The sequence below is a fragment of the Phyllostomus discolor genome, chromosome X (assembly GCF_004126475.2).
Source record: "Phyllostomus discolor isolate MPI-MPIP mPhyDis1 chromosome X, mPhyDis1.pri.v3, whole genome shotgun sequence".
Taxonomy (NCBI): domain Eukaryota; kingdom Metazoa; phylum Chordata; class Mammalia; order Chiroptera; family Phyllostomidae; genus Phyllostomus; species Phyllostomus discolor.
In genome coordinates, this window is record NC_050198.1 from 100,439,462 (window position 1) to 100,464,827 (window position 25,366).

The 25,366-nt window shown below is 35.6% G+C and overlaps 1 protein-coding gene and 1 pseudogene across 8 annotated transcripts in view; one reads left to right on the top strand and one right to left on the bottom strand.

The window, feature by feature from the left end:
• Positions 1-25,366, bottom strand: part of ATRX (ATRX chromatin remodeler) — a 183,293-nt gene that overhangs the window by 72,069 nt on the left and 85,858 nt on the right. For all 8 annotated transcript variants that reach the window (XM_036017018.1, XM_036017016.1, XM_036017017.1 and 5 more), the window contains 9 exons: positions 21,394-21,527; positions 20,539-20,715; positions 14,855-14,948; positions 13,356-13,458; positions 10,927-11,148; positions 6,244-6,385; positions 3,593-3,702; positions 2,569-2,715; positions 2,239-2,416 (listed from right to left, as the gene is read on the bottom strand). In XM_036017018.1, coding sequence (XP_035872911.1) covers positions 2,239-2,416; positions 2,569-2,715; positions 3,593-3,702; positions 6,244-6,385; positions 10,927-11,148; positions 13,356-13,458; positions 14,855-14,948; positions 20,539-20,715; positions 21,394-21,527 — 1,307 coding nt within the window. The remainder of the gene's footprint in view (positions 1-2,238; positions 2,417-2,568; positions 2,716-3,592; positions 3,703-6,243; positions 6,386-10,926; positions 11,149-13,355; positions 13,459-14,854; positions 14,949-20,538; positions 20,716-21,393; positions 21,528-25,366) is intronic.
• Positions 4,497-5,402, top strand: LOC114504801 (annotated as a pseudogene).

A 25,366-nucleotide genomic window follows, 5' to 3' on the forward strand; every position in this document is an offset into this window, starting at 1 on the left:
TTAAGTAAATAAAGTTAATCCTTTCACAGTGCTGCTTGTATGGGAAGATAAACAACATTCTTATAAGAACAATCATATTTTAGCCCTGGTCAGAGTGTCTCAGTTAGTTGGGCGTCACCCCACAAAGCTAAAGGTCTCTGGTTCAATTCCCTGTCACGGCACATGCCTGGATTGAGTTCAGTCCCTGACAGGGAGTAAACAAGAGGCAAAAGATCAATGTTTCTCTCTCACATTGATATTTATCTCCTTCTCCGTCCCCTCCCTGCTCTCTAAAAGGTAAGTAAATAAATAATTTTAAAAAATTTTAAAGGAAAATAGTCACATTTTATCTGCTGCTATATTAGCTTCATGAGGCAGAAACTAGTGTTAATTATATCCCAGTAGTACAGTATCAAAGTACTACTATAGATGTTACTCAAAAATAGACAAGAATAATCACAAGGGTGAAAAGAGCCTACCAACAGATTTGAAGTATTTGAAAAAACAAATATCTTTTATAAATAAAAAACAGTATCTATAGATGTACTAGCACTTCAGCACTAGCATATCAAGTAAAAACTATCACCTAAGGATAAGAGAAATGCATATATATGTATAAAGACAAATTTCAAGTTACATTTTAAGGAATAATATATAAATCATTATAGGTCATGCAGTATTTCCCATTTAACTTACGCCAAATAACACTCACTGCTGGGGGAAATTTAACTGATAAAGACAGCTGAACTGATTGTTATGTTGGTATGAGGAGTGGGGAGAAGACTTTCTTTCTAAGTTATAAGAGATCTCAGCTGAGTGACTCTTTTGAAAAAATGTGTAATTTTATTTTATTAAAATAACACATGTGCCCTGGCTGGTGTGGTTCAGTGGATTGAGTGCCGGCCTACAAACCGAAGGGTCGCTGGTCTGATTCCCAGTCAGGGCACATGCCTGGATTGTGGGCCAGGCTCGAGAGCCAACCACACATTGATGTTTCTTTCCCTCTCTCCCTCCCTTCCCTGCTCTCTAAAAATAAATAAAGTATTTTTAAAAGAAATAAAATAACACACATATTGTTTGATAAAGTATTCCACATACAAAATTTCCTTGTTGGTTAACATACACTAATATCACTTAAAGACTGATTTGAAATTACAGCAGTTTCCATCTATTAGGCATTAGAGAAAATTCATCTTCCACATGATTTGAAAAGTAACTGCTTCAGTATGATTGATTAATAATTATTTAGTATTCAGATACAGCTACACAAATAGTAAAAATGTATTTTTCATCAATATAGTTTCAGCAGCTAAAATCTATAGCTAGCTTTGTATTAAAAGACTGCACATGTATTTTGAATCCAAACCCCCTCCCTCCAAAAAAATATTTTTATACAAGTTATTTAAATCAGCAGTCCAGAAACTTTTTGGCACTAGAGGCTGGTTTCATGTAAGTTAATTTCTCTACGGCTGGGGGTTGGGGCGGTGCACAGAGGGAGGGAAGGACATGTAACGTGTAGCTCAGGTGGCAACACTGGGGAAGCTTCGCTCAACTGCTATTCACCTCTTGCTGTGTGGCCCAGCTCCCAATAGGCCATGAACCAGTACTGGTCTGTGGCCTGCGGTTGAGAAGTCCTAATTTAAATGATTTCCCCCACCTAATAACGTTCAAATGTCCACGACGGTGTAGTGAAACAGGTATTCCCACACACTCTTTGTGGGAAGTCTTAAATTAACCTAAATCTGTTAAAATGTAAAATGTTTACACCCTTTAATCCGTATTTCAATGTCTAGGAATTTGTCCTAGGAAAATACACTTTCACAAGTACATATTTCAAAGACATATATTCTCTGAAGCACTGTTTGTTAAGGTAGCAAACTGAAAACAACCTAAAAGCTTGTGGAAGGGGGGGGTTAATAAACCTATGGTATAACGAATGATGCAGAACTAAAAGTAACGATGCAGATGTCTATGTGCTAACTTTGAAAATATGTGAATGGCTTAGGACAGCGGTCACCAACCCTTTTGGCACCACAGACCGATTTTGAAGAACAGGTTGGGGTACAGTGACAGAAGATGGAGTTCAGGGGAGCTTTGCTTGTGGGAGGTTGGGGGAACCTGTGGCTTGGAACACAGCAGATAGTCTTCACTAACAATATGATTATGGGACAGGTGGCAAAGATAGCACCTTTAGGCAATGTGACATCATCTCGACCTCTGGAGGGGCTAGAGACCTCTCGGTGCCTGTTAATACCTTACCTGGATCAACCAAAGCTTTGTTGAATATTTCTTTAAGTTTCCTACTCTTGACATTCCTTCCTTGAGCAAGATTTCTGTACATCTCATAGCCTATGATCATAACACCACCATCTTCCTGCCACCTCTGAAGCATGTAGCTTCTCTCCTGAGGACGTTTCACAGTTGCCAATTCAGAGACCTTTTGTGGGAAAACAGGGTTTTAAAGGTAGATATCAGTAATGTGCAAATACTAAATCCCCCACTGAAACATGCATCACTAATAATGAAAAATCTTTTTACCATACTAATTCCATACAGTTATTTTAGTAATAAAACATTAAAATATAATACCTCAAGCTTCTCATCATCCTTTAATCCTTCTTGCCACTTCTCAAATTCATTCATCCAATTCAAAGCAGTGTTAAGAGGACAAACCACTAAAGCTGTACTGAAATCCAACTTCTCACACAAAAGAACTGTATGAAGAAAACTCACCACCTACAAGAAAGCAAATTAAGATGCCACCTTCATTTTAATATCCACCAAAAGTTCATAAAGCAAGCGATCTTACAATTTAATAGTTGTGGGGTTTTCTTGGCTTTAAGCAATAAATATGCTCACAATTTCCAAAGCAGGCGAAGTACAAGGGAAGAGATATTGTATGTGATAATAGGGGGTTGGACTACATGATGTTTAAGACCCAACTCTAAAATCCATGATTCTTTGATCAATAATAATAATACAAATATAAGAAGTAAGGACACCAAAAAAGCTACCAAGTTCCTGGTCTTCACAGAACATTCCTATAACCTTTCAGAAAACACCACTGCCTATTTAAGAGAGAATTGGGTTATAGAGTACCTTTTCTATTTTAAACAGTTCTGAATCTACAATAATTATCTTATGGCTTAAAATTACAACATATATTCACTAATTTTACATCTCTGCTATAATTTCTGTCATTCATAAATGTAGTATGTTAATGGTGAAATGTATTTTATGTTCTCATTAATACAGGAGGACAGACTGTTAAAAACTTGTAAAGGAAGTTCACTCCTCCCTCAGAAGCTTTGCCGTTTTTACTGGCCTGTAACCCATTCCTTCACTTCATTAGGATCTCTGCTCAAATATCACCTCCTCAAAGACACTTTCCCCCTCTATTTTCCCTTAACATTTACTATCTGAAAATACATATTCGTATTTTATTTCATTAAAATCTCTCACCACCACCAGAACACAAGCTTCTTAGGGGAGAGTCCTTATTATTCTTGTTCATTGCTTTATCTCCAGCCTCTATAACTGTGCAGGAACATAACAGAATCCCATATTCTTGAATCAATAAATGTACAAGAATAGAATACCTTCATGTTCTTACCTGTAAAGTCTTACCAAGGCCCATGCAGTGGGCGAGAATGCATCCTGATCCTGGAGATTTCTTTGTTTTTTTTACAGACTCACAGCAGCAATCCCACATAAACTGGACACCTAAAAAGAACAGCTTCGTTAAGTACAATGTAAAGACCCAAGTTAAAAATCTTCCTTTATAAACAGATCAAAAACATTACCAAAACATCTAAGAAATACAACTCTAAAAAACAAATAATCTCTTCAGTGTAAGTGAGGATAACCCCCTTAACTAAAAAACAAGCCAGTGAAAAAAACACACAAAAAGGAGACTTTCCCTCATTCACCTGATCTAGGATAGCACAGCACACCTTCTCCATTCCCTGCGATGGCCCAGAGAGACACACGAGTAACCTAAGCTAGAAACTTTATCCAAAGAAGAAACAGATTTCTATCAAATATACTTTCAGCTTCACTGAGTCAATCAGGAAACAGGAGACAATTTATCATTTCTTCCTGTATTCATTAGTACAGACTGAACAAGAAAGGGGGCTGAGTCAGAGGAAGACAAATACCATATGATCTCACTCACATGTGGACTCTAATGAACAGAATAAACTGAAGAACAAAATAAAACCAGAGGCATGGGCACATGGAACAGACGGATAGATCACAGAGGGTAGAGGGGGTAAGGAGACTGGAAGAGATTAGCTACAGAATGTATGTGCATATATGCATGGCCCGGGGACACAGACAACAATGTGGGGAAGGACGGAGCAGGGGCTGGGGGGAGGGGGGAGAGGGTAGGAATGAGGGACATCTGTAATAGTGTCAACAATCAAAAACAGAAAAATAAAAATACAGCCAGGGTGGGAGTTATGAAGAGGGCAGTATGTCATTTAGCTATCGCAGAAGTTTGTTGATAGCTGATAGGAATGAATCTTGAGTCTGAAGACTGCAGGAAAGCACTGGACAGCACAAAAAGTATGAATGGGGAAAAGGGGGGAGACAGACAGACATGTGAGAAAAAGACAGGCATCAATCAGCTGCCTCTCGTACACACCCTGATGGGGCACGGAACCCACAACCTAGAGGGAGTTCATAGTACTTTTAATCTGCATTCTGTAACCACCAAGATCAATAGGCAACACCCAAACATAAGAAAATATGCTAAGGAGAAAGGTTGGTGAGATGGTAAGAAGGAGTCTGATTTTGCACTAACATACTCTTATACTGACACAGCCAAGATGACGGTTTCACCAGGCGGATACTCTGCAGGCTACAAAGATTTGAATAAACACAAAGGAAACATAACTTCTGAAATAACTTCCAATGATGGAAATTCTCTGGCATAAACCAGCGTGCATTCATATGGAGGGAGAATGCCTGACCAGTGGAAGCATGGTGTCCACTTTACCTCAAGACTCCAACCCTCCTCGCAGTCATTTCTTTACTTGGACTCCTGATCCTGAAAAATCTGTTTTTAAGCCTTTTATACATGTGCCAAATATTTCACAACTATTAGACACCATTTAACCAATATTTGAACTTCAAGATCTAGTTAAAAAGGAGCCACACTGTAAGATTAAGCCTGACAGAAGAAACCCACTCTACCAAGAGCATCAACAGGCACTAGAAGCAACAGATAATAAAGAGGAAAAACCCCAAATAATGTTGGAAAACACAAGGAAATGGGAGAAAGAACTATTCAAAGGGATGGAATCAATTCTTCCAATCTAGCATCTTGACGTGTGTAAAACTGTTAATCTTTTTCCTCAGTGTGCAAAAGATGAAATTCAGATTTACAACTCAAATACTAGTTCTTAATGGTCATATAAATGGTCAGCAATCAGCCCTGGCTGGCGTAGCTCAGTGGAGTGAGCTCGGGCTGGGAACCAAAGTGTCCCAGGTTCGATTCCCAGTCAGGGCTCATGCCTGGGTTGCAGGCCACCACCCCCAGCAACCGCACATTGAATCTCTCTCCCTCTCCCTCTCTCTCTCTAAAAATAAATAAATAAAATATTTTTTTTAAAAAAAGGTCAGCAATCTTCCTCCAAGTCAGAATCAGTCACCTTGGTAACTGATAGAAACCTAGTGTGAACATACATGATTATTCTTTAATAGCATTCAAGTCAAGCAATAGCAATAGCAAGCATTCATACAGCTTGACTATTAAAACTGCATAAAATTGCTAAAAATACTGAGAAAGAATATAACACTAAAATTAGACACAGATATCATGGGCTAGCCAGTTGTTAAATCACACTAACAAAGCAGAGGAAAGGGATAATTTGGTATCATTCTAATACCAATATAGGAATATCATTAAGAAATGTACCTCAAAACACTGCAATCAGATTGCCTGAAGAAGGCTTTTAGCTAACCGTAACTCTCCCTACTCGCCGCTGACCTTAGCCAACCACTGCAGATTGGGTGAAATCCACTAGCCATATACACCCATTTGTAAGTGGTACTTATTTCCCCTTTTCTAATATGCATCATCATTGCACTCATTCAGTTTTCTCCTTCCTCATTTGCTTATATGCTCCATAAGGACATGGATCGTGTTTGTTTTGCTCACCAATGTACCTCCAGGGCTTAGCAGAATGTGAGATACACAGAAAATGCCAAACACTGGTAAAACTGAATTGAAGATGCTTTAATCATCTAGCAGGTTCTTACCATCTACTTGATGGGGTTTCAATTTGATAACCATATTTCGATGAACCTGCACCAATGGTTCCTTGGTTTCTTCATCTTCATCTAAAACCAACTTGGTTGTTATGGGACACTTGGTGGGTGAAGCGTCTTCAATTTCTATCACCTACAAGAAAGGGAATTATAGTTAAACTCAGATATCCTGCAAATAAGGGTGGAGTATTACTCTCACTAAAAGACATTTTTCTAAATGTTTACTAATGGCCTACCTACTTTGAAACTACACATCCAATATTTTGGTTCAATAAGACCAGGATAGACCACTGGTTTACATGTTTTAAGATGTTAAAATCCTCCACAAGACTTTGAATCACTGCGGGAATGGCAGTACTTTAGTGCATCAGTTTCATCTCAATGCATGTTACAGGCGGAGCTGTGCAAAAAGAACTGCTCTCAACTAACTTATGGTGCCACCATTAGAATTTGAATATGCACGTGGCTCCCAAACAGGAATGATCCTATTCTAAAGGACATTTGAAAATGTACAAAGACACTTTTGTTGTCACAATGACTGGTCAGGATTGGTATTTGATGTAGGCGGAGGGGAAGGTAAATATAAATGTTCTGCAGTGTGAATGGCAGTCCCTAACAAAAACTGTTCTATCCAAGATGCCAAAAGACTCTCAATGGGAATATGCTGGGGAATGAAAAATAAATAGAAACGCTGATTTGAGAGCCATACGCTCAAAACCTATAATACCCTCTAATTTCAAATGGGTAATAAGCTCAAGCTATTTAAAAGAAAACAAATACACAAAAACGTGTGCATACATTTTTTTTTTTGCTGTATTCTTCCAACATGTAGTCATTACATAGTATACTCAAAAATTCCCATTTTACAAATTAAAAAAAAACAAACTGAGGGAGGGGCGGGGAGAAAAAAAAACTGAGGAACAAACAAGTTAAATAACTTATACAAGGTCATACACCTATGGAGTACAACAACACTAAGATTTATACCCAGGTTGGGCTCTAGAGTGGGATCTTAACCACTATGCAATATAACTTTAATGAAGGAAATACTGCCCTAGCTGACATGGCTCAGTGGACTGAGTGCCAGCCTGAGAACCAAAGGGTCACTGGTTCAACACCCAATAAGGGCGGCAATCCTGGGTTGCAGGCCAGGTCCCCATGAAGGGGTGTGCCAAAGGAAACCACTCACTGATGTTTTTCTCCCTCTCTTCCTCTCTCTCTAAAAATAAATAAATAAAATCTTTAAAAAAAATAACCCACAGATTTGTAAAAGATTACCTGACTAGATACTGCACTTATATAAAGCTATGAGTAATATATACAAATCCAGATTAATCCTAGGAGAGAGTGTGGGAGAGTATATATAGCACAGACCATTTAGAGCCAAACTCTATATGAATGAGTTACTTATACTCTCTTAGCTTCAGTATTTCTCCATCTGTAAAATGGGAAAGATTATAAACAGCCCTTGCAGGCTGTTGTGGAAATTAAATAAGGCAATGTGTGCAAAGTATCTCACATAGACTAAGCACTCATTACTCATTAAACTTTCATTGTGTCCTAGCTTAGATGTGTCCCAGCTTCATATCACTGTGGCAAAGCCATTAGTCAAAATGGAAAATGCCCTGAATGTCTTATCTTGTTTTGAGGGTGTGGTAGATAGAATCCTAAACCAACCCCTATGTTGCCACCCTCTGGTGTAAACACCCTATATAACCCTATCTTTCCGAGTGTGGCTGAGGTCTGTAAATATGATGGGACATCATCCCCGTAATTGGGTTAATAATCCATTAGGTTTGATGTAATCCAAAGGGATTCTCCTGGGTGGACCAAGTCATTTAAAAGACTGATGTGTAAGAGAAACTCTCTCCCTGGTCTCAAAGATGGTCAAACCATATTCTGCTAACAAGTAAGCTGGGACCCCCCCCAAAAAAAAAAAAAAAAACCCACAAAAACCAGAAGCTCTTAGATGAACACTGCAGGTCTGGCTAACACCTTAATTTCAGCTTGATGAAACAGGGCAATGACCCAGTAGAACTACACTCAGCTAAGCCATTCTCAAGTTCATGACTTATATAACTGTGAGGTCGTGATTTTGTCATAAGAGGCAAAGTTTGTCATAATTTCTTAATGCAGCAATAAAAACTAATACACAAAGCTTTAACTAAGACTTTGGAAGCATATGTTTATTAGTGATTTAGATGATATAAGTGCCGTCTTCAAGATTAGAGATTTGTGAATCCTCCCTCCGAATGTAGGAGATAATTTATAAAGAAATTGCCCACTTATTATTACTAAGTAGATGTGTTTATGTACTCAAGCTATAAAGACAGTTTATGTAACTAATAAAAATAGATGGCAATGAAATAGGAGAACTTAGGAAAATGATAAACTAAGCTATAGTAAAGAATTAATAATGACATGAAATGTACCCTACATCTGAATTGATAATAGAAAAAAATGAAAAAAAAAATTTAACAAACACATTAAAGAAGTTGAGCCCAACTTCTGCTGATGGAGATAAAGAACCATTATAAAATGATGCACTGAGGTAGTGATTTTGTCATAAGAGGCAAATTTACCCTCCTGCTGTAATCAATTACAGAAGTAGACAGAATATATGAAACAAACATTTTCAGACACTGGAGAGCAGGCACCAAAAGGACACCAATTCCTGAGAGAATCAAAACCTACAAGGAGGGCTGCTGGATTTGGGTCACTTCCCAAAGGGACAACTATAAAGCCACAGGCACCAGGTGTAGACATTATAGTTGGAGACGTAAAATTGCCCACCTGAGGCCCAAAGACAAAGCTGAGATAAGACTTTTGGAATTTAGAACATTCAAAACCAGCAACATATACAGACTTTTGCTGGAAAGAGGGAAAATGAATTCATAATAAGTATACAGAAAAACAAAACATTACTAAGTCTACGAAATGCAAACAAAAAAGTACATACAAAAGAATATAATCACTATACATGATGTGGATGTATACATACATAGGTGTGTGTATGAGATACACATGAAATACGCACTGTGTAGCCACCCTGTGAATATTTACGTCGTTATAGTCATGTGAACACTGACTAATGATTTAACTAGAACTGTGATATAATCATGCTGAGAGAATGGGAAAAGGAAACTCTATCTTCGGTGTGTAGTAAATGAGAACTAATTCCACAACTTCCTAATAATGCAATGAGAAATAAAGAAATAGCATAAGCATATTAAACAGAAGCATAAAGGTAAAAGCAAAGAACTGAGGGTTGTTCCTCTGAGTAGAATCCAGGCACAACAGAAAATTGTTATTTTTTTCAATATAGCTTTACTGTAATGTATGGGTTGAACTAAGCAGGGTGGGAAAAAGTAGGCTTATAGTTGTGATTACATGAAACACAGTTTATTCTTATATTGTATTAACTATTAATTATCTATTTGTATTACAATGGTAAATCTAATTTGCCCATCCCTGCATATTCAATTTAATAAACATAAATGTTTAATTAAAAAATAAACATGATAAACCAGTTAAAAGTACATGGAATATGATGCTGCATATTTAAATTGCCTGAAATAAAAGGGAGAGGAAAATACAGCATGTGCCACACACAGTGACTATGATTATGTGAAACACAAGTACAGTACATATACCGGTAGGACTCAGAATAACAAAATTATAATAAGATAGGATTTTAAAGTCTACTCACCAAATTATGTAAATTTTTAAAACAATATTAACATCACAAAAACAGACTAGATTTAAAGTACCTCTAATTGGAATGCAAAAGGAAGAATATATCACCACCCAAGAGTATTTTGGCTAAAAACAAAATGCATGTAAATCTGATCAGGCCTCTATACACAACTAACACTTGATAGGACATACAGGAGCCAAAGAAGATACAGCACAGGGATGCAACCTGCAAAACTCAGAATACAGGACACGCCATACAAATAATCTGGCTTCCCAAACAAATATACTATAAGGAAAACTTGAGGTTAAAATAGACCTAAGAGACAAAGCATTCACATGGAACATAATATGCACTAAGACCTTCTTAGGAATCTGGTTCATACCAAGTATTTTTTAGAAACCATTAGTGTTTTTGAGGAAAATAAAGGAATTTTAAATAACTAGATATTGGGTACTGTGGAATTACTACAGTAATTCCATGATATTGTAGTAACATTTAAAAGATTTTTATCATTTCACAATATATTCTAAATTAGATACAGAGAGAATATGATTCCTAAGACTTCCAACAAAATAATCTGAGGCGAGAGAATAGATGAAACAAGCCTGGCCATCTGTCAGTAACTGTTGAGGCTGGGGAATGGGTACAAAGATATTTCTAAAATTCCTCTCTCCATCTGTACATGTGATTGAAAATTTTTACACTAAAAAGTTTATTTAAACATTTTTCTACCTCAGATACAACATAAGCACGTTGGTCATTGTTCAAGAATATCAACTCTTCCCATGTACCTAATTATACTAATAAAGCCTAATGAAGATTTTTAAGTTCAACAAAACACTGCTAATACACAAAAAGCAGCTGTCATTTAAAATCTGTGGATGATTACAACAGTCTATTCTTGTAATACTGAAATATATCTATGAACCTGTGACAGTCACATGTTCAAAAGAAATCATAAATAAAAACTGGTTTACCTCTCTCAACTTCTCTCGCTCACGCTCCCTCTCAGCAATGCGTTTTCGCCTCTCCTCCTCTTCCTTAAGAGCATTTTGCGTTTCGGTTCTTAATTTATCATCTTTAAGAATCTTTCGAATTTTCTTTCTGCCTTTTCCAGGAGACTTGGAATCATCATTTTCATCTTCTTCCTCTTCCTCTTCCTCTTCATCGTCTTCTTTATCTCCTTCTTCAGAATTACTCTATGAAAATTAAATGATCAAAGGTAAATACAACAAAATTCCCCAATTTACCCAATTCATATTCACATAAATAATAAATCAAGAAAAGGTGAAACAAACCAGACTGAAAAACTTCAGAATTATACTTGGCAATAAAGAACATTATTAAGCCCTCGCTGGTGTGGCTTAGTTAGCTGGAGTATCTATCAACCTCTGAACCGAAAAGACAGTGGGCTCGATCTCCAGTCAAGGAATAGGACCGCGTTGCAGGTTCAGTCCCCACTCATGACACATGTAAGAGACAACTGATCAATGTTTCTCGCATCAATCTTTTTCTCTCACATCAATGTTTCTGTCCCTCTCAATTTTCCTTGAATCTCCTCTCTCTAAAATCAATGAGCATTTTCTCCAATGAGGATTTTTTTTTAAAAAGCAGAGTATTAAAACACAAATAATCCCAAAAGAGGAGGCAAGGGACTGGCAGACTCTTCTCTAAGGAAGATCTAGAAATGTTCAGTAAGCACATGAATAGATAGGCAACATTACTTATCATTAGGACAATTTAAATTGAAACCACAAATGAAATACTATTATGATGGCTATTTTAAAAAATACAGAAAATAACAAGCATTGATGAGGATGTTGAGAAATTTGAAGCCTCGTGCATTAGGAAAACAGTGTGACAGTTCCTCAAAAAGTTAAATACATAATTACTGCATTACCTGGCCATTCCACTTCTCAGACTATAGTCAAAAGAATCAAAAGTGTGAGCCCTGGCTGGTGTGACTCAGTGGATTGAGCACCAGCCTGTGAACCAAAGGGTTGCTGGTTCCATTCCCGGTCAGGGCACATGCCTGGGTTGCAGCCAGGTCCCCAGTAGGGGGCACGCAAGAGGCAACCACACACTGATGTTGCTCTCCCTCTTTTTCTCCCTCCCTTCCCCTCCCTATAAAAATAAATAAATAAAATCTTTTTTAAAAAAGAATCAAAAGCATGGACTCAAACACAAATCTGCACATCCACATTAATAACAGCATTATTCAAAACAGCCTGACATGGACACAACCCAAATGCCCATCAAACACAATGTGTGTCATATACATACAATGGAATACTTTCTAGCCTTGAAAGGAGAGGAAATTATGATACATTATACAACATGAATGAACCCTGAAATCATGTCAATGACCATAAGCCAGACACCAAAGAACAAATATTGTATGACTATACTTATATGAGCTACCTAAAAATAGGTAAACTCACAGACAAAATAGAACAGAGGTTATGATGGATTGGAGGTAGTCAGGAATGAGGAGTTACTATTCAATAGGTACACAGTGTGCAATTCTGAAGGTAATTAAGGCTACTGAATTGTACACTTAAAAATGGTTAAAAGGGCCCTGGCTGGCATAGCTCAGTGGATTGAGCGCAGGCTGCGAACCAAAGCATCGCAGGTTCGATTCCCAGTCAGGGCACATGCCTGGGTTGCAGGTCATGGCCCCCAGCAACCACGTATTGATGTCTCTCTCTCTCTCTCTTTCTCCCTCCTTTCCCTCTCTAAAAATAAATAAATCCTAAAAAAAAAAGGAAACTTCATCTATAAAAACAAACAAACAAACAAATTTGGTTTAAAAAAATGGTTTAAAAGGCTTGTTTTAAAAAGAATGAATCATCCCAAAAGAGAATACTGTTGGCATAATAAACATATTATAGAGAACTTGGACTTTAAATAATTCTATTTACATACAGAAACTCAAATTGGCTAACTTCATTGCTAAAAGAAATTTATTCCTTGTGATTAATTATTCAGGATAAAATATTTTGTGTCTTTAAAAAGTGAAACAATTCGGGGTGGTGGAACTGGGAGGGAAGTGGGGAGGACTGGGGGGTGGGCAGGAATGGGAGTAAAAGACAGAAAACTGGACTGGAACAACAATTAAAATTTTAAAAAAAAAGTAAAACCATTCACATCAATTCTAGACCCCTCAGAATGTGAAATAATAAATTATAATAGCTTAAAATTTCAATGAGATTTAAACAAAAAAATTGATGTCAAGATAAATACGCCTGCATGTCTATGCATTTAATAAGTCAATCTTACAAAAGTATAAAAAGAAGGAGATAAACCAATAAAACTTGACAAACAAATGAATTGCAGAAGAGATAATAACACTTCCACGGTCTACTGGACCAGTTACAATTCAAGCAATGGTAAATGCCATTATTACCTTGTTTTCACTGGATGAATCTTCTTGAACCTTAATGCGTCGCCTTTTCTTCTTCTGTTTATAACTCCGCTGATTTTCTTCCAATTCTGCTTTCTTTGCAGACCTAAGGAACATTTAAAAATGCAAAATAAAATACTTCATGAAGACTTCCTTTAAAAGAATTACCTATTATTTCAGAACTGCTTACCTTTGGGTACATTCCTGAAAATGACAGAATAAAGCAAAAAGCAAAATAACTTCACTAGGTTCAAGAATAATAGCCCTCAGTTCTTATCCAGTGATCAACATCTTAAGTTATTCACAGAAGAGATCTGGTATATGAGTAATAAGATGGATGAATTACACACATAAAATATTCAATATTTCTAAAAAATACAGATTACAAAAATTGGATACTGTTTTCTTACTATCACCTTATTTAAATTTTTAAAAAAGTAAAAAACTTTCATCCCTGACTGGTGTGGCTCAGTGGATTGAGCACTGGCCTGCGAAGCAAAGGGCTGCTGGTTCAATTCCCAGTCAGGGCATACGCCTGGGTTGTGGGCCAGGTCCTCCAGTAGGGGGCGCATGAGAGGCAGCCACATACTGATATTTCTCTCCCTCTCTTTCTCCTTCCCTTCCCCCTCTCTAAAAATAAATAAAATCTTTTAAAAATTTTATGAATATAGATCCCTCTGTAGACATACACATACACAGACTGACCATTTAATAAATTATAGAAGGATCATTATTCTGAAAGGTATTTAAAAATTCTTAGATTGGTTAGCATTATTCTATAACACTATGCTACAAAGCAAAATTTTAAAATAACTGTAATCTAGATCAGTGGCTTTATATATCAGGAGAACAAACACATCTTAATTCTTGTAATACTAGTAGTACCAGTAAGACCAGTAAATAGCATTCATGGAGCATTTACTATTTGCCAAGTGAGCACTATTATAAGCCCTTTAAAAAAACCATCTCATTTAATGCCCACAATAATCAGTAAGGTAAGTGCTATTTTATAATCCTCCATTTTACAGATGAGGAAACTAAAGCACAAGGTATTCCTTCCTACAAACAGAAAATAGTAATGCCAGGAGTTGGACTGAGGTAGTTTGTCTAGAGTCTCTTATCTACTACACTATAACTTTCCCCACACAAGCAGGGCACATACAGGAGGCAGCCAATCGATGTTTCTCTCTCACAACAATGTTTCTCCCTCTCCCTCCCTCTTTCTCTCTCTCCCCCCACTGCCCCCCTCTAAAAGCAATAAACATATCCTCAGGTGAGGATTAAAAAAAAGTATTTTTGCACACTGAAAGTTCACCTCATTTAAAACACATAATTCAATTACACATGTTTATATACACCTTTTTTAAAACTAATAATTTTAACAATTAGGTTCAAATCAAAATATTAAATATTAGTAATAGCAAACTTTCTACAAATAATTTAAACATGGTTATTCAGATTAATTCTTAAAATTTTTGAAAAAAAAACAATATAATACTTACCTTGTTCTGGGCCTTTGTTCATCTTCAGATTCACTAACTTCTTCACTAACTCCTGATTCCAGGAAATCTGAATCTTCAGATTCTTCGCTGCTCACTTGAAGAACAAAACATATAAAGTTGTTAAATGCTTTCCAATACAAATGTAATTCACTTAGTTTGTCGAGAACTTACTTCCATTAAAACTTAGATCACCATGAGAATGTCTGTAATATATACATTAATGGGTACTACATCATCCAGATTAGAGCAATAAATGGTTCAAATGGTATTTATAAAAATAATTGAGAAGTAGCCCAACTATGATTATAAATCTATGGTTCTACACTGAAATAAGTATTAACTGTATATGAATTTTACAAGAATTTACCTGTCAATGAAATAGACATATCCATAATTATCAAAGGTAAATGAAGTAAAATAAAATAATTCTGGTTATTCAAAATAAGCAAAAAATAGGCTATCATGATGGAGTAAGGGTGATTATAGACTTTCTGTCATTTATGTGAACTAAAAACTATGGATAGAATACATAAAGAAATGACCTAACAACTCTGAAAAGAAAACAACAGCAGACAGACTAGGGACTGAAGCAAAAACTTGAATCATAGGCCCTATAAAACTGGAGGTTTGGGAGATGGCTGTTGAGTATAATATTTTCCCTCCTTCTTTTCCTGCTTTTGAGAAAGGAGGCAGGCTAAATTCCAAAACTACACAGAGAACGCCATTTATGGCGGAACTCGGGGAGAACCCCATTTCCAGCCACAGTACTGGGAAATAAAAGCTCGGCCTTGCACGTTGCAAGAATATAAGGGAAATCCCTGATTTTTTCTCTCCAGAATTTTATTTTTCTTCATCACAATTGCCACTATGACACAGGGATCTAAAATGCCAAGAGAAAACCCATTTTTCTGGCTATAGGAAGCCAAGCAGGAAAAACACAAGATGAGTCTGGAATATTATATGATGCCAGAGAGAGTGTTTAGAAAGTGATGGAGGCACATTCAAAGGACACATGATCCAACTGGAAGGACCTCCCCATGAGCCAAACCTGAAACAAACTGAGCAACAAAATGAACCACTGGATTATAACCCATAGAGTAAAATAAGTATCTGTAAGTCCATATTACTATAAATAATGGGATAAAAATAGGGGAAAATAGCTTTTCCTTAAAATTATTAAATGTAGAAGAAATGAAAGAAATAGAAAATCACCACTAGATAAACATCACGGTAACAATTGTTCCAGGCAGGAAGGATGCTAAAATTAATGGGCTTAACATGAGAAACAGAAGATTTACATATTTTCAAAGTATTTCCCTACAAGATACTCATTAAATATCAATAAAAATATTTTTTTTACAGTGGAAAACCCCAGCAGACACCAATTTAACCAAGTAATTAAGTTTAACGTTACCAGTACTAAGACACATTGTCATCATATACCTGGTATGATACAATGAAGATTCTGTATCATTTTTGTGGTATTCATGCCAAAATGCCTAAGCTCAATCTAATCATGGAAAAATACTGAACTAATACACGCAGAGGGACAGTCTAGAATATAACTGATCAATATTCTTCAAAAGTGTAAAGGTCATGAAAGAAAAGACAGAGGAATTGTCACAGTTTGGAGACAACATTACAACTGAATGTCCTATACTGGATTTTGACACACAAAAAATGACATTAATGGACAAAGATCTATGTTTTACTTCAGAGGTCAGAAAACATTTTATGTAAAAAGTATGATGGTAAATATTTTCCATTTTGTAGGCTGTATGGTCTCTGTTGCAACTACTCAACTTTACCCAACTTTGCCTTTATAAATACATGATAGCAGTGAGTGAGTAAGTATGACTGTGTGGCAATACAACTTTATTCATAAAAATAGGCAGATGGTCACATGTAGCCTATTGGTGTAATTTGCCAACACTGAGTTCAGTTAATAGTAATGTGTCGATCACTCTTCATTTCTTGTCTTTGATTACTATACTATGGAATACATATAAGGTGTTAGAGAAGCTCACTCCAATGTATGTGGGAACTTGGTACCATTTTCACAACATTTCTGTAAATCGAGAAGTATATCAAAATAAAAATTTTTGACAAGATTTACCATGACCTGAGATCAAAATGAAAGTTCTATCAAAAAAAAGGGGGCAAACATAAACATTATAAAGAATTGCTGTGGGAGCAGAGGGAAATAGTTTTCATGTGATGAAAACTTCTGGAGACAGATGTTAATAGCTGCATGACAATGTGAAAATACTTAATGCCACTGAATTTTATATTTAAAAGGATTAAAATGGTTAAAATTTTGCTATGAATGTTGTGCCACAGGAAAAAAAAAAACAGAAAAAAAACAATAAAAAAGACCTACTAAGCAACTTGGAATTTTGGGAGAACATGTGTCCACATGCATGCAAACACAATTTTGAGATTAAGTATAACTTTAAACCTACTATCAAGTTCTCATCAAACATTATTTTGAAACTTTCATACCTACCAAGAATTTGAGAACTGTTGAATGAACACCTGTATCCCTTCTCCTAAATCTACTTATTGTTAAGAATTTACACTTGCTTTATCTCTCTCTGTACATGACTAAATACCACTTGAGAAAAATAACATTAATTTAATATCATCTAATATAAAGGCAATGATTACATTTTTTAAATTATCACCAAAACAGCTTATAGAACTTTTGCAAATTTAGGTGAAAATTAAATTTTGTATGCTGTATTTGATTTAATAAGTAAGCTATTGTCTTTTAAATTCTCCCTATCACCCAACTGAAGTTTTCAGACAATAGAGGGACACAAGAGTATGCAAAACTTGGAAAACCATTCAATTTCAACTACAGTATCAACCACTGCAATCATAATACATATTGAAAACATAAATGATGGGATTTTAATTCTCTCCCTCTTACACACACGAAAAAAAACACAACAAACAAAAACCACTAGGCTAATAAATTACCCACAGAAGACAGTAAACACGTAAGTCACAGAAAAGCTGGGTTTTAATACAGCATTTCAAATGTAATTGTGCCCACTAAAGGACTCTATCCTAACTGAACCTCTGAGGCAAAATCAGTACTTCTCCTTTTATTTTATTTTATTTTAACTTGCTGCAAAGAAACTTATGAGATAAGGATTCACAAAATGATGTACTATTATTTATTTATTAACATGGAAATGTTCATGACATATTAAGTATCTATGTATGTTGAGGGGGACCTCATCCTTTGCTTCTGTAATGGGTAACTATTGCTCAAAGATCTTTAAATGTTTGGCATTCCAAGATTTTTTTTGTTTAGCCCTCCATTTGCACAACATTACAGAGATCTATGCAATCTCAACTATTTGTAAGGTTTTAAAAATATACCGTGACAACCCCAAGGACCTGACAGTCATCTTAGACTTTTATTTTTAATATCAGCTAATAACAATTCAACCTCATATATAACTCAAGTCTTTTTCTTCTTCATTTGGCATCAACTATAGCAACACCCCCCCCCCACCGCCCGCTTCAAACAGATTCAAAGCCTTCATTCCCAAGGAATACCAGGCAACTAATCTGATATTCTTACATTCTTCAGTGGGTTGTGCTGAGGTTGTGATTCTTGAGTAATGAATGTCCTCTGCGCCTTTATCCAGGTACCAAATGTGTTTAAGCTGTCAATTTATGAAATGTGCAGTTTCTGTATACCGTAATTTTGCTATGTATAATGAGTACTTTTTGTCCAAATTTTTGATGGATAAATAAGGATGTGCATTGTATGTGAGTAGCACTAATTACTACAGAAACCTGTCTATAGAAATGCTTTTAATTCTTTTGTTTATGCTTATGCATTAAAAGGGTAACTCTAGAAAGCAATAACGATATCCATGTGCAAAATAATACCCTCGAATATGATAACTGGTTTTGTTTCTAAATAAAATAAACAAATAATTGAATAAATTAAAATGAAAGATTTTTTCCTGAAAATTTGGGCCAAAAACATGGGTGTGCATTATACATGGGAGGACATTATACATGATAAAATGCAGTATACAGTATGCCTCCAATAAAAATTTTCACATGGTAGCCTCCTCTTTATACTAAAGTAACTAAATTATACACTGTAAAACTCTAAGTAAGTAAATTGTACTGTTTGTAGATTATATCTCAACACAGCTATGATATGAAAACTAATGACATACTTGTTTAAATTTAAAAAAAATTTAGCCCTGGCTGGCGTGGCTCAATGGATTGAGCACGGGCTGTGAACCAAAGTGTCGCAGGTTCAATTCCCAGTCAGGGCACATGCCTAGGTTGCAGGCCACAACCCCCAGCAACTGCACATTGATGTTTCTCTCTCTCTCTTTCTCTCTCCCTTCCCTCTCTAAAAAAATAAATAAAACCTTTAAAAAAAATTTAAAGTCCTTTCAATGGCTCTCCAGCCTGTCCAGCCTATTGTACTTCTCAGTCACTTCTAAAAATGCTTTCCTATTCCTAGTGGCAAAGAAGAGTTCATCTGGCCTAAGAGTTGGGTAGTAGTCTTCACAATGTGCCCCTAAGAAGCAAAAAACTTTCTCCCGAACTTTTTGTTAGCCCAAATTCTCAGGGAAATTTAACAGTTAATTGTTCGATATACATGTGGTTATTTGATATAAGAATGTTCTCCCCAACTCTGAGGTAAAAAGAACAAACTAAACAGGTGTCCCGTGTTTTATTCTACAGCCTCAAGTACCTATGGGTCCACTGCCGAATACTCTGGTATGAGAAACACACAGGCTTATGAGGTCCCCAGGATCTGGCCTGTGGTACTGGCCCAGCCTCATTTTCTATTCTTCCTTTCCCTACTCCCTCTTATTGTCCAGCCCCACCATACTAACTGCATCCCCTCCACCATTTACCAAACACTTTGCACAAGCTTTTAATATTTTCCCCTGCTTGTATTAGAAATCTTCACCACACATCTACCTGCTCCCCATTTATAACTTGGTATCTTAGGTGAACCTCCTCATCTTTATGAAGTCTTCTCTGGGGATAACCTCCACCCGCCAAGAAGCTAAAGAAATCCTCCTTTGTGCCACACTATACAATACTTCTGCTGTACAAGACATCTTTCATGGTGTTGTAATTTCTTATAATATTAATGTCAATAATTCGTACTAAACCAATGACTGCCAAACATGGCTACTTATCAGAATCATGTAAGAGATGCTTTTAAAACATGTAAGCCCTTAATGCAGAATGATTCAGATTTTTAATGTAATAAAAATTTAATGTGACTACATATAAGTTTTGCATATAAGCTTGCATAAATTGACCCAAACTAACTGCATCTTCTATCTTTCCTGAGGAAAGCATTATTTATTCCTGCAGTTATAAGCAATCATATATTTTCTACATAGCCTTGAAATATATTTTTGTTGTCATATTTATCTTTTTAAAGTAAATGTATGATTACTAAAGGTTAAAAATATTATATGCATCATCTATCAAGTATCTAGGTCCTCTTGCCAGTCTACATTCTTTATTTCACTCTCATGTAAGAGGATAGTTGTTGCCACTATGCTGATACTCATTTAATATAGGTGGTCAATTGTTGGAGATGATATACTTAAATTGCATTACTGTAATTACTTTATAAAACCAGTAAGTTCCTTACAGTCAAAATTAAAATGTCTTACCCTTCCTTCTAATCCTGCCTTTGGCTTCTTTATGCTCTTTAGGCTTTGTCTTTTTTTCTTCTCCAGATTCTCCATCACTCACAGTCAGTTTGTGCCTCAAAAGCCTATGTCTGTATCTTGGCTTCTTAGATTCTTCAGAATCTGAATCTGATTCAGAATTGACTTGATTTTTCACTTCTAAATGAAGAAAATAAATCAGTAAAACCTTGAGACTTTATCTTTTAAAACATTTTAGGAAACTATTGTTTGTTGACAATTACCACAATTTATGGAAAAGATCAGAGTTGTATACGTACCTGGGTACAACTGGTGAGATCAGACAATTTCAACCATTAGACCTGATCTATTACTATTATTAAATATTGATTAAGTATCATCAATACATATTATAGATTTTTAAAAAGAAATCTTTTTAATTTTATTTATTGATTTTAGAGAGAGGAAGTGGGGAAAGAGAAAGAGAGAAGGAGGAAAGGAAGAAGAATGAGAGACAGGGAGAGAGAAAGAGAGAAACATCAATTTGTTGTTCCACTTACTGATGCATTAACTGGTTGCATCTTGTAAGTGCCCTGACCCAGGATCAAATCTACAACTGAGCTACCCGGCCAGGAATCATACTTTAGATTTTTAAAAGGTAAAAATACCTTGCTTTAAAACTAATAGGCTTATAGGCAGCAAATGACAAAACATGCACAATTACTATCACATACTCATAAAAAGTAAAGGTAGTAAAGTTTTAAACATTTTAATAAACTGCAAATGCATGGATTAAGAAATACTATGGCTACATAGTCTTCAAAGACTGAACTGGTCAATCAAAGTATGGCATCCTATACTTTTCTTTGGAGTGCTCACCCTCATCTCCTGGATTTACTTCATTATGCTTTCCAATTCTTTTTTTCCCTTCTTCTGGTTCATCATCTGAAGATCCATCATCCTCAGAAGAAAGATTGGCTTTAATTTCTTCCAAAAGCATCTTCTTGGCAATTCTTGAGAGTAAAAAGAGAATAAAAAATTATATTTGTAGATGAACTGTGACAAATTAAAATAAAAACAAAACATTCTGTTTAAAAAAAAAGACAAATTTTATATTATAAATAAAAGATTACCAAAACCATGTTTTAACCTAAGCTAATAACCAAAACTTTTGAAAATGCTCTTAGCACTGATATTTTCACAATTTGAGGTAATTCTGCAATATACTGAAAATTCTGAAGAACATCTCCGCTAACTGTTTTGACCAATTTCAACTTTCTAATTGTTAACCTTCCAGCCTATACTCGCTCTGCTGCCATTAGCCAATAACTACAGTTATCATACAAGCCCACAATAGTAAATTTATTTTTTCACACAAATGGCATTCCAAGACAAAACTCCGCGAGAAGATTTATGCAACAGCAAAACATATTCTTAGAAAATCAATGTGTAATAAACTACTTCATTATGACACAGTGCCTCAAACTCAGGGATAATATTTTTGGTCCTTAAATTTCAATGTACTTCATAAATTCTAGTAACCAAATGAAAGCACACACTAAACATTAAGTACTGAAGCAATCAGAAAGCCCTAATAATATTCAAGCTAGGGCAAAGAATGGATATGAGTGCTATTAATTACACACACAGTAAAAGAACAAAAATTATAATAAATGAGTTTTCACTTTCAAAAAAAGCAGACAGGGTAACAGTGGTACCCCTATTCAAATTTCTCAAGATGCTCCTCAAAGAACAATATGCTAACTAAAACTTAACTGCCAAAAGCATAAGAAAGGACTTCTTTAATGCCATCTTATGTTAAAAAATATATATTCCTAATAAATGTCCATGTTTGCACTAAAAAGGACGTATTTAATATAAAAGTAGTCATGCAACTTTTGTGCAAGAGGAAGTGTGTTGCATCTAGATGTCCTTTAGATACAAAACCATTTATTAAAATAACAAAGGAACAACTTCCAGAAAGGTTCAAGAGGAAGACGGCATGCCAGTTTTCCATAAACTGAATTTTATTGGATAAATATCTACTCTGCAGTCTGACCAACTCTCTAGCTCAGTCAAAAATGTATGGCTGGAATTATGGAACTTTTCTTATTTTTGGATTTGAAACTCCTCTATATTTTTTTAACATGCACTCACATGTCAGTCAAGAATTAATTTAACAGTAGATGTTAATGCATGTTACTGTCTTCTTAGTTTTGTATAGAAAGCAGAATGTACATTGCTATTTACATTCAAAGATATATAACAAAGGTACCTAAACAGAGAGAATCAAAATAGGTAATCACTTCTTCAAATCCTTATTATATGTCTTTTGGTAGCCCCTTTCTTTCTTTTTTTTTCCTAAACATTTTGTTTATTTATTTTTAGAGAGAGGGGGATAAAGAGTGGGAGAGAAACATCAATGTATGGTTACCTGTAGCACACCCCCTACTGGGGACATGGCCTGCAACCCAGGCATGTACCCTGACTGGGAATCGAACTGGCAATGCTTTGGTTCACAGGCTGGGTGTTGTAGCCCCTTTCTTAACAGAGGAATCAGAAATACTAAGAGAACACCGAGTTACCTTGTGCTAAAGGGAACCATAGATGAGTTTACATTTCTGAAATTTTCAGCCATAATTTACACTTTAATAAAGAGGAAAGTAGATCATTCTAGTTTAAATAGTACTAGACTTGAGGTATAAAATGTTGCTCTTAAACTTCAAAATCCAAGGTTTTCTGACTTGAATTGCAGAAAATAAACTTTTAAAATGTGGACTGATATAAGATTGCCAACTTTTGATTTTGGTTAAAGAAAATTTAAATCCAAATATCATTTACTTTCATCATTTTATAAAATAAAGAATTATTTCAACACACCCTACACAAATTAGAAAATAGTTTCAGAATAAAGGAGGGTTTGCCCTGGCTGGTGTAGCTCATTGGATTGAGTGTGGGCTGCAAACCAAAGGGTCGCTGGTTGTATTGCCAGGCAGAGCACGTGCCTGGGTTGTGGGCCAGATCCCCAGTGAGGGCCACATGAGAGACGATCACACATTGATGTTTCTCTCCCTCTCTCTCTCCCTCCCTTCCCCTCTCTAAAAATAAAATAAAACCTTTAAAATGAAAAAAAATAAAAATTAAAAATTAAAAGAATAAAGGGGGTTCTTTAAATTTAATGAAAATATGTTTCTGAGAAACTCTCTAAAACCATTTTAATACACATCACATTGCCATTTGCCATAGATAAGAAAAATCTTTCTCCAGCCAATTTTGGTAAAACCACTGTTTTGGGATAAATAGAAGTGTGCTAGCATGCACGTGTACAGTTTAAAGCATCAGGTACTAAATTACAAATTACTAAAGCATATTTCACTTGCAGTTACAAGATATTATACCACTATTTGAGTGGTAAAACAATAGCCAACAAAAATACAATTATTAATTAAGTTGCTCTACAGGTTAGTTCAATCACCTGACTTCAGTTTGTATTTAAAGATTCAAAAAATTTCAAATCCCATATTACCTATAAAGACTTGGTTGTTAATTGTAAGAAACCACATAATTTTTCCCCTTTCAAACTCTAGACTCCTAGAAATATGTCTACTAAATAGGAGGTCAAAATATGTAAACTTAACTAAATCATACTCTTATGCTCGACTGTCATCAACTAAGAAATATGATATACATGAGATAATAAGATACAATTCTATGTCAACTAGTAAATTATGGAGAATGAAATGAGATCCACACATGGAAGAATTATACAATTTATCAAAAACCTTGAGTAAGATCATAATACATAGAACAATCAAAGCCACTTTAGAAACAGAAACAAAAATCACACATTCAGAGAATTGTCATTTTTCTCCAAATTGAAAGTTATACACAGAGTAATGGAGACTCCCTAAAATTTACTGTATTTTGCTGTGTATGATGTGCACTTTTTGCTGAGATTTTTGAGGGAACAATAAGGATGTGCATTACACATAGGTAGTACTAATTATGTGTGTATATATATATATATATGTATGTTTTAATTCTTTTACTTTATGCTTTAAAAGTATAACTCTAGAAAGCAACGATGATATATGTTTGCAAAATAATACTCTAGGATACGATAATCAGTTTTGTCTCTAAATATAAATAAATAAATAATTCTGTTTCAAAATTAAAATGAAAGATTTTTTCCGAAAGCTTGGGCCAAAAACGTGAGTGTGTATTATACACAGCAAAATACAGGTACCTCTTTAAGATGTTTTAGATTCACCCTCTTAACACCTTTTCACCAAAGGGGAAACCTCGTGTATAGCAATGAGTAGATTAAGCAGTAAAAAGGATAATAAAGCCCACATAAATTATGACTGGTGACTTAAGTCCACTATGTCCAAGACCCACTGTATCATAAACCTAGACTATCACATAATCTACACCTCAAAATTAGCACTTAAGTATAAGGACCTAAGGGCTGATGCTGACCTTCACCCTCAGTAGTCAGCAAACACGTTGAGGTGAGACGTGTCCCATCTACCAAGACTTCTGTGAGATGCTTTAAGGGAAACTCCACTACCTTAACTCTTGAGTCACGGGGCACAGACTTCAAGGACATCATCACTTGAGAACCAGCTGAGGCTGGCAAAGCATCATTTTTGGAGGCCTCGGCTGGACCCGTGCTGGTATGCATGTGATGGATGTATAGTCATGATCCCTAGTTGATTCTGTTTGCTCTGCAGTTTCCTTTCTTGAGGCTTCCAGGACGTTTCTGAGAAAAATCATCCAGGCAACAAAGTACTGCCCCGGAAATCTCAATCAATATTACGTCTTGGGGCAGGTGTAGTATCCAAAGCAGTCA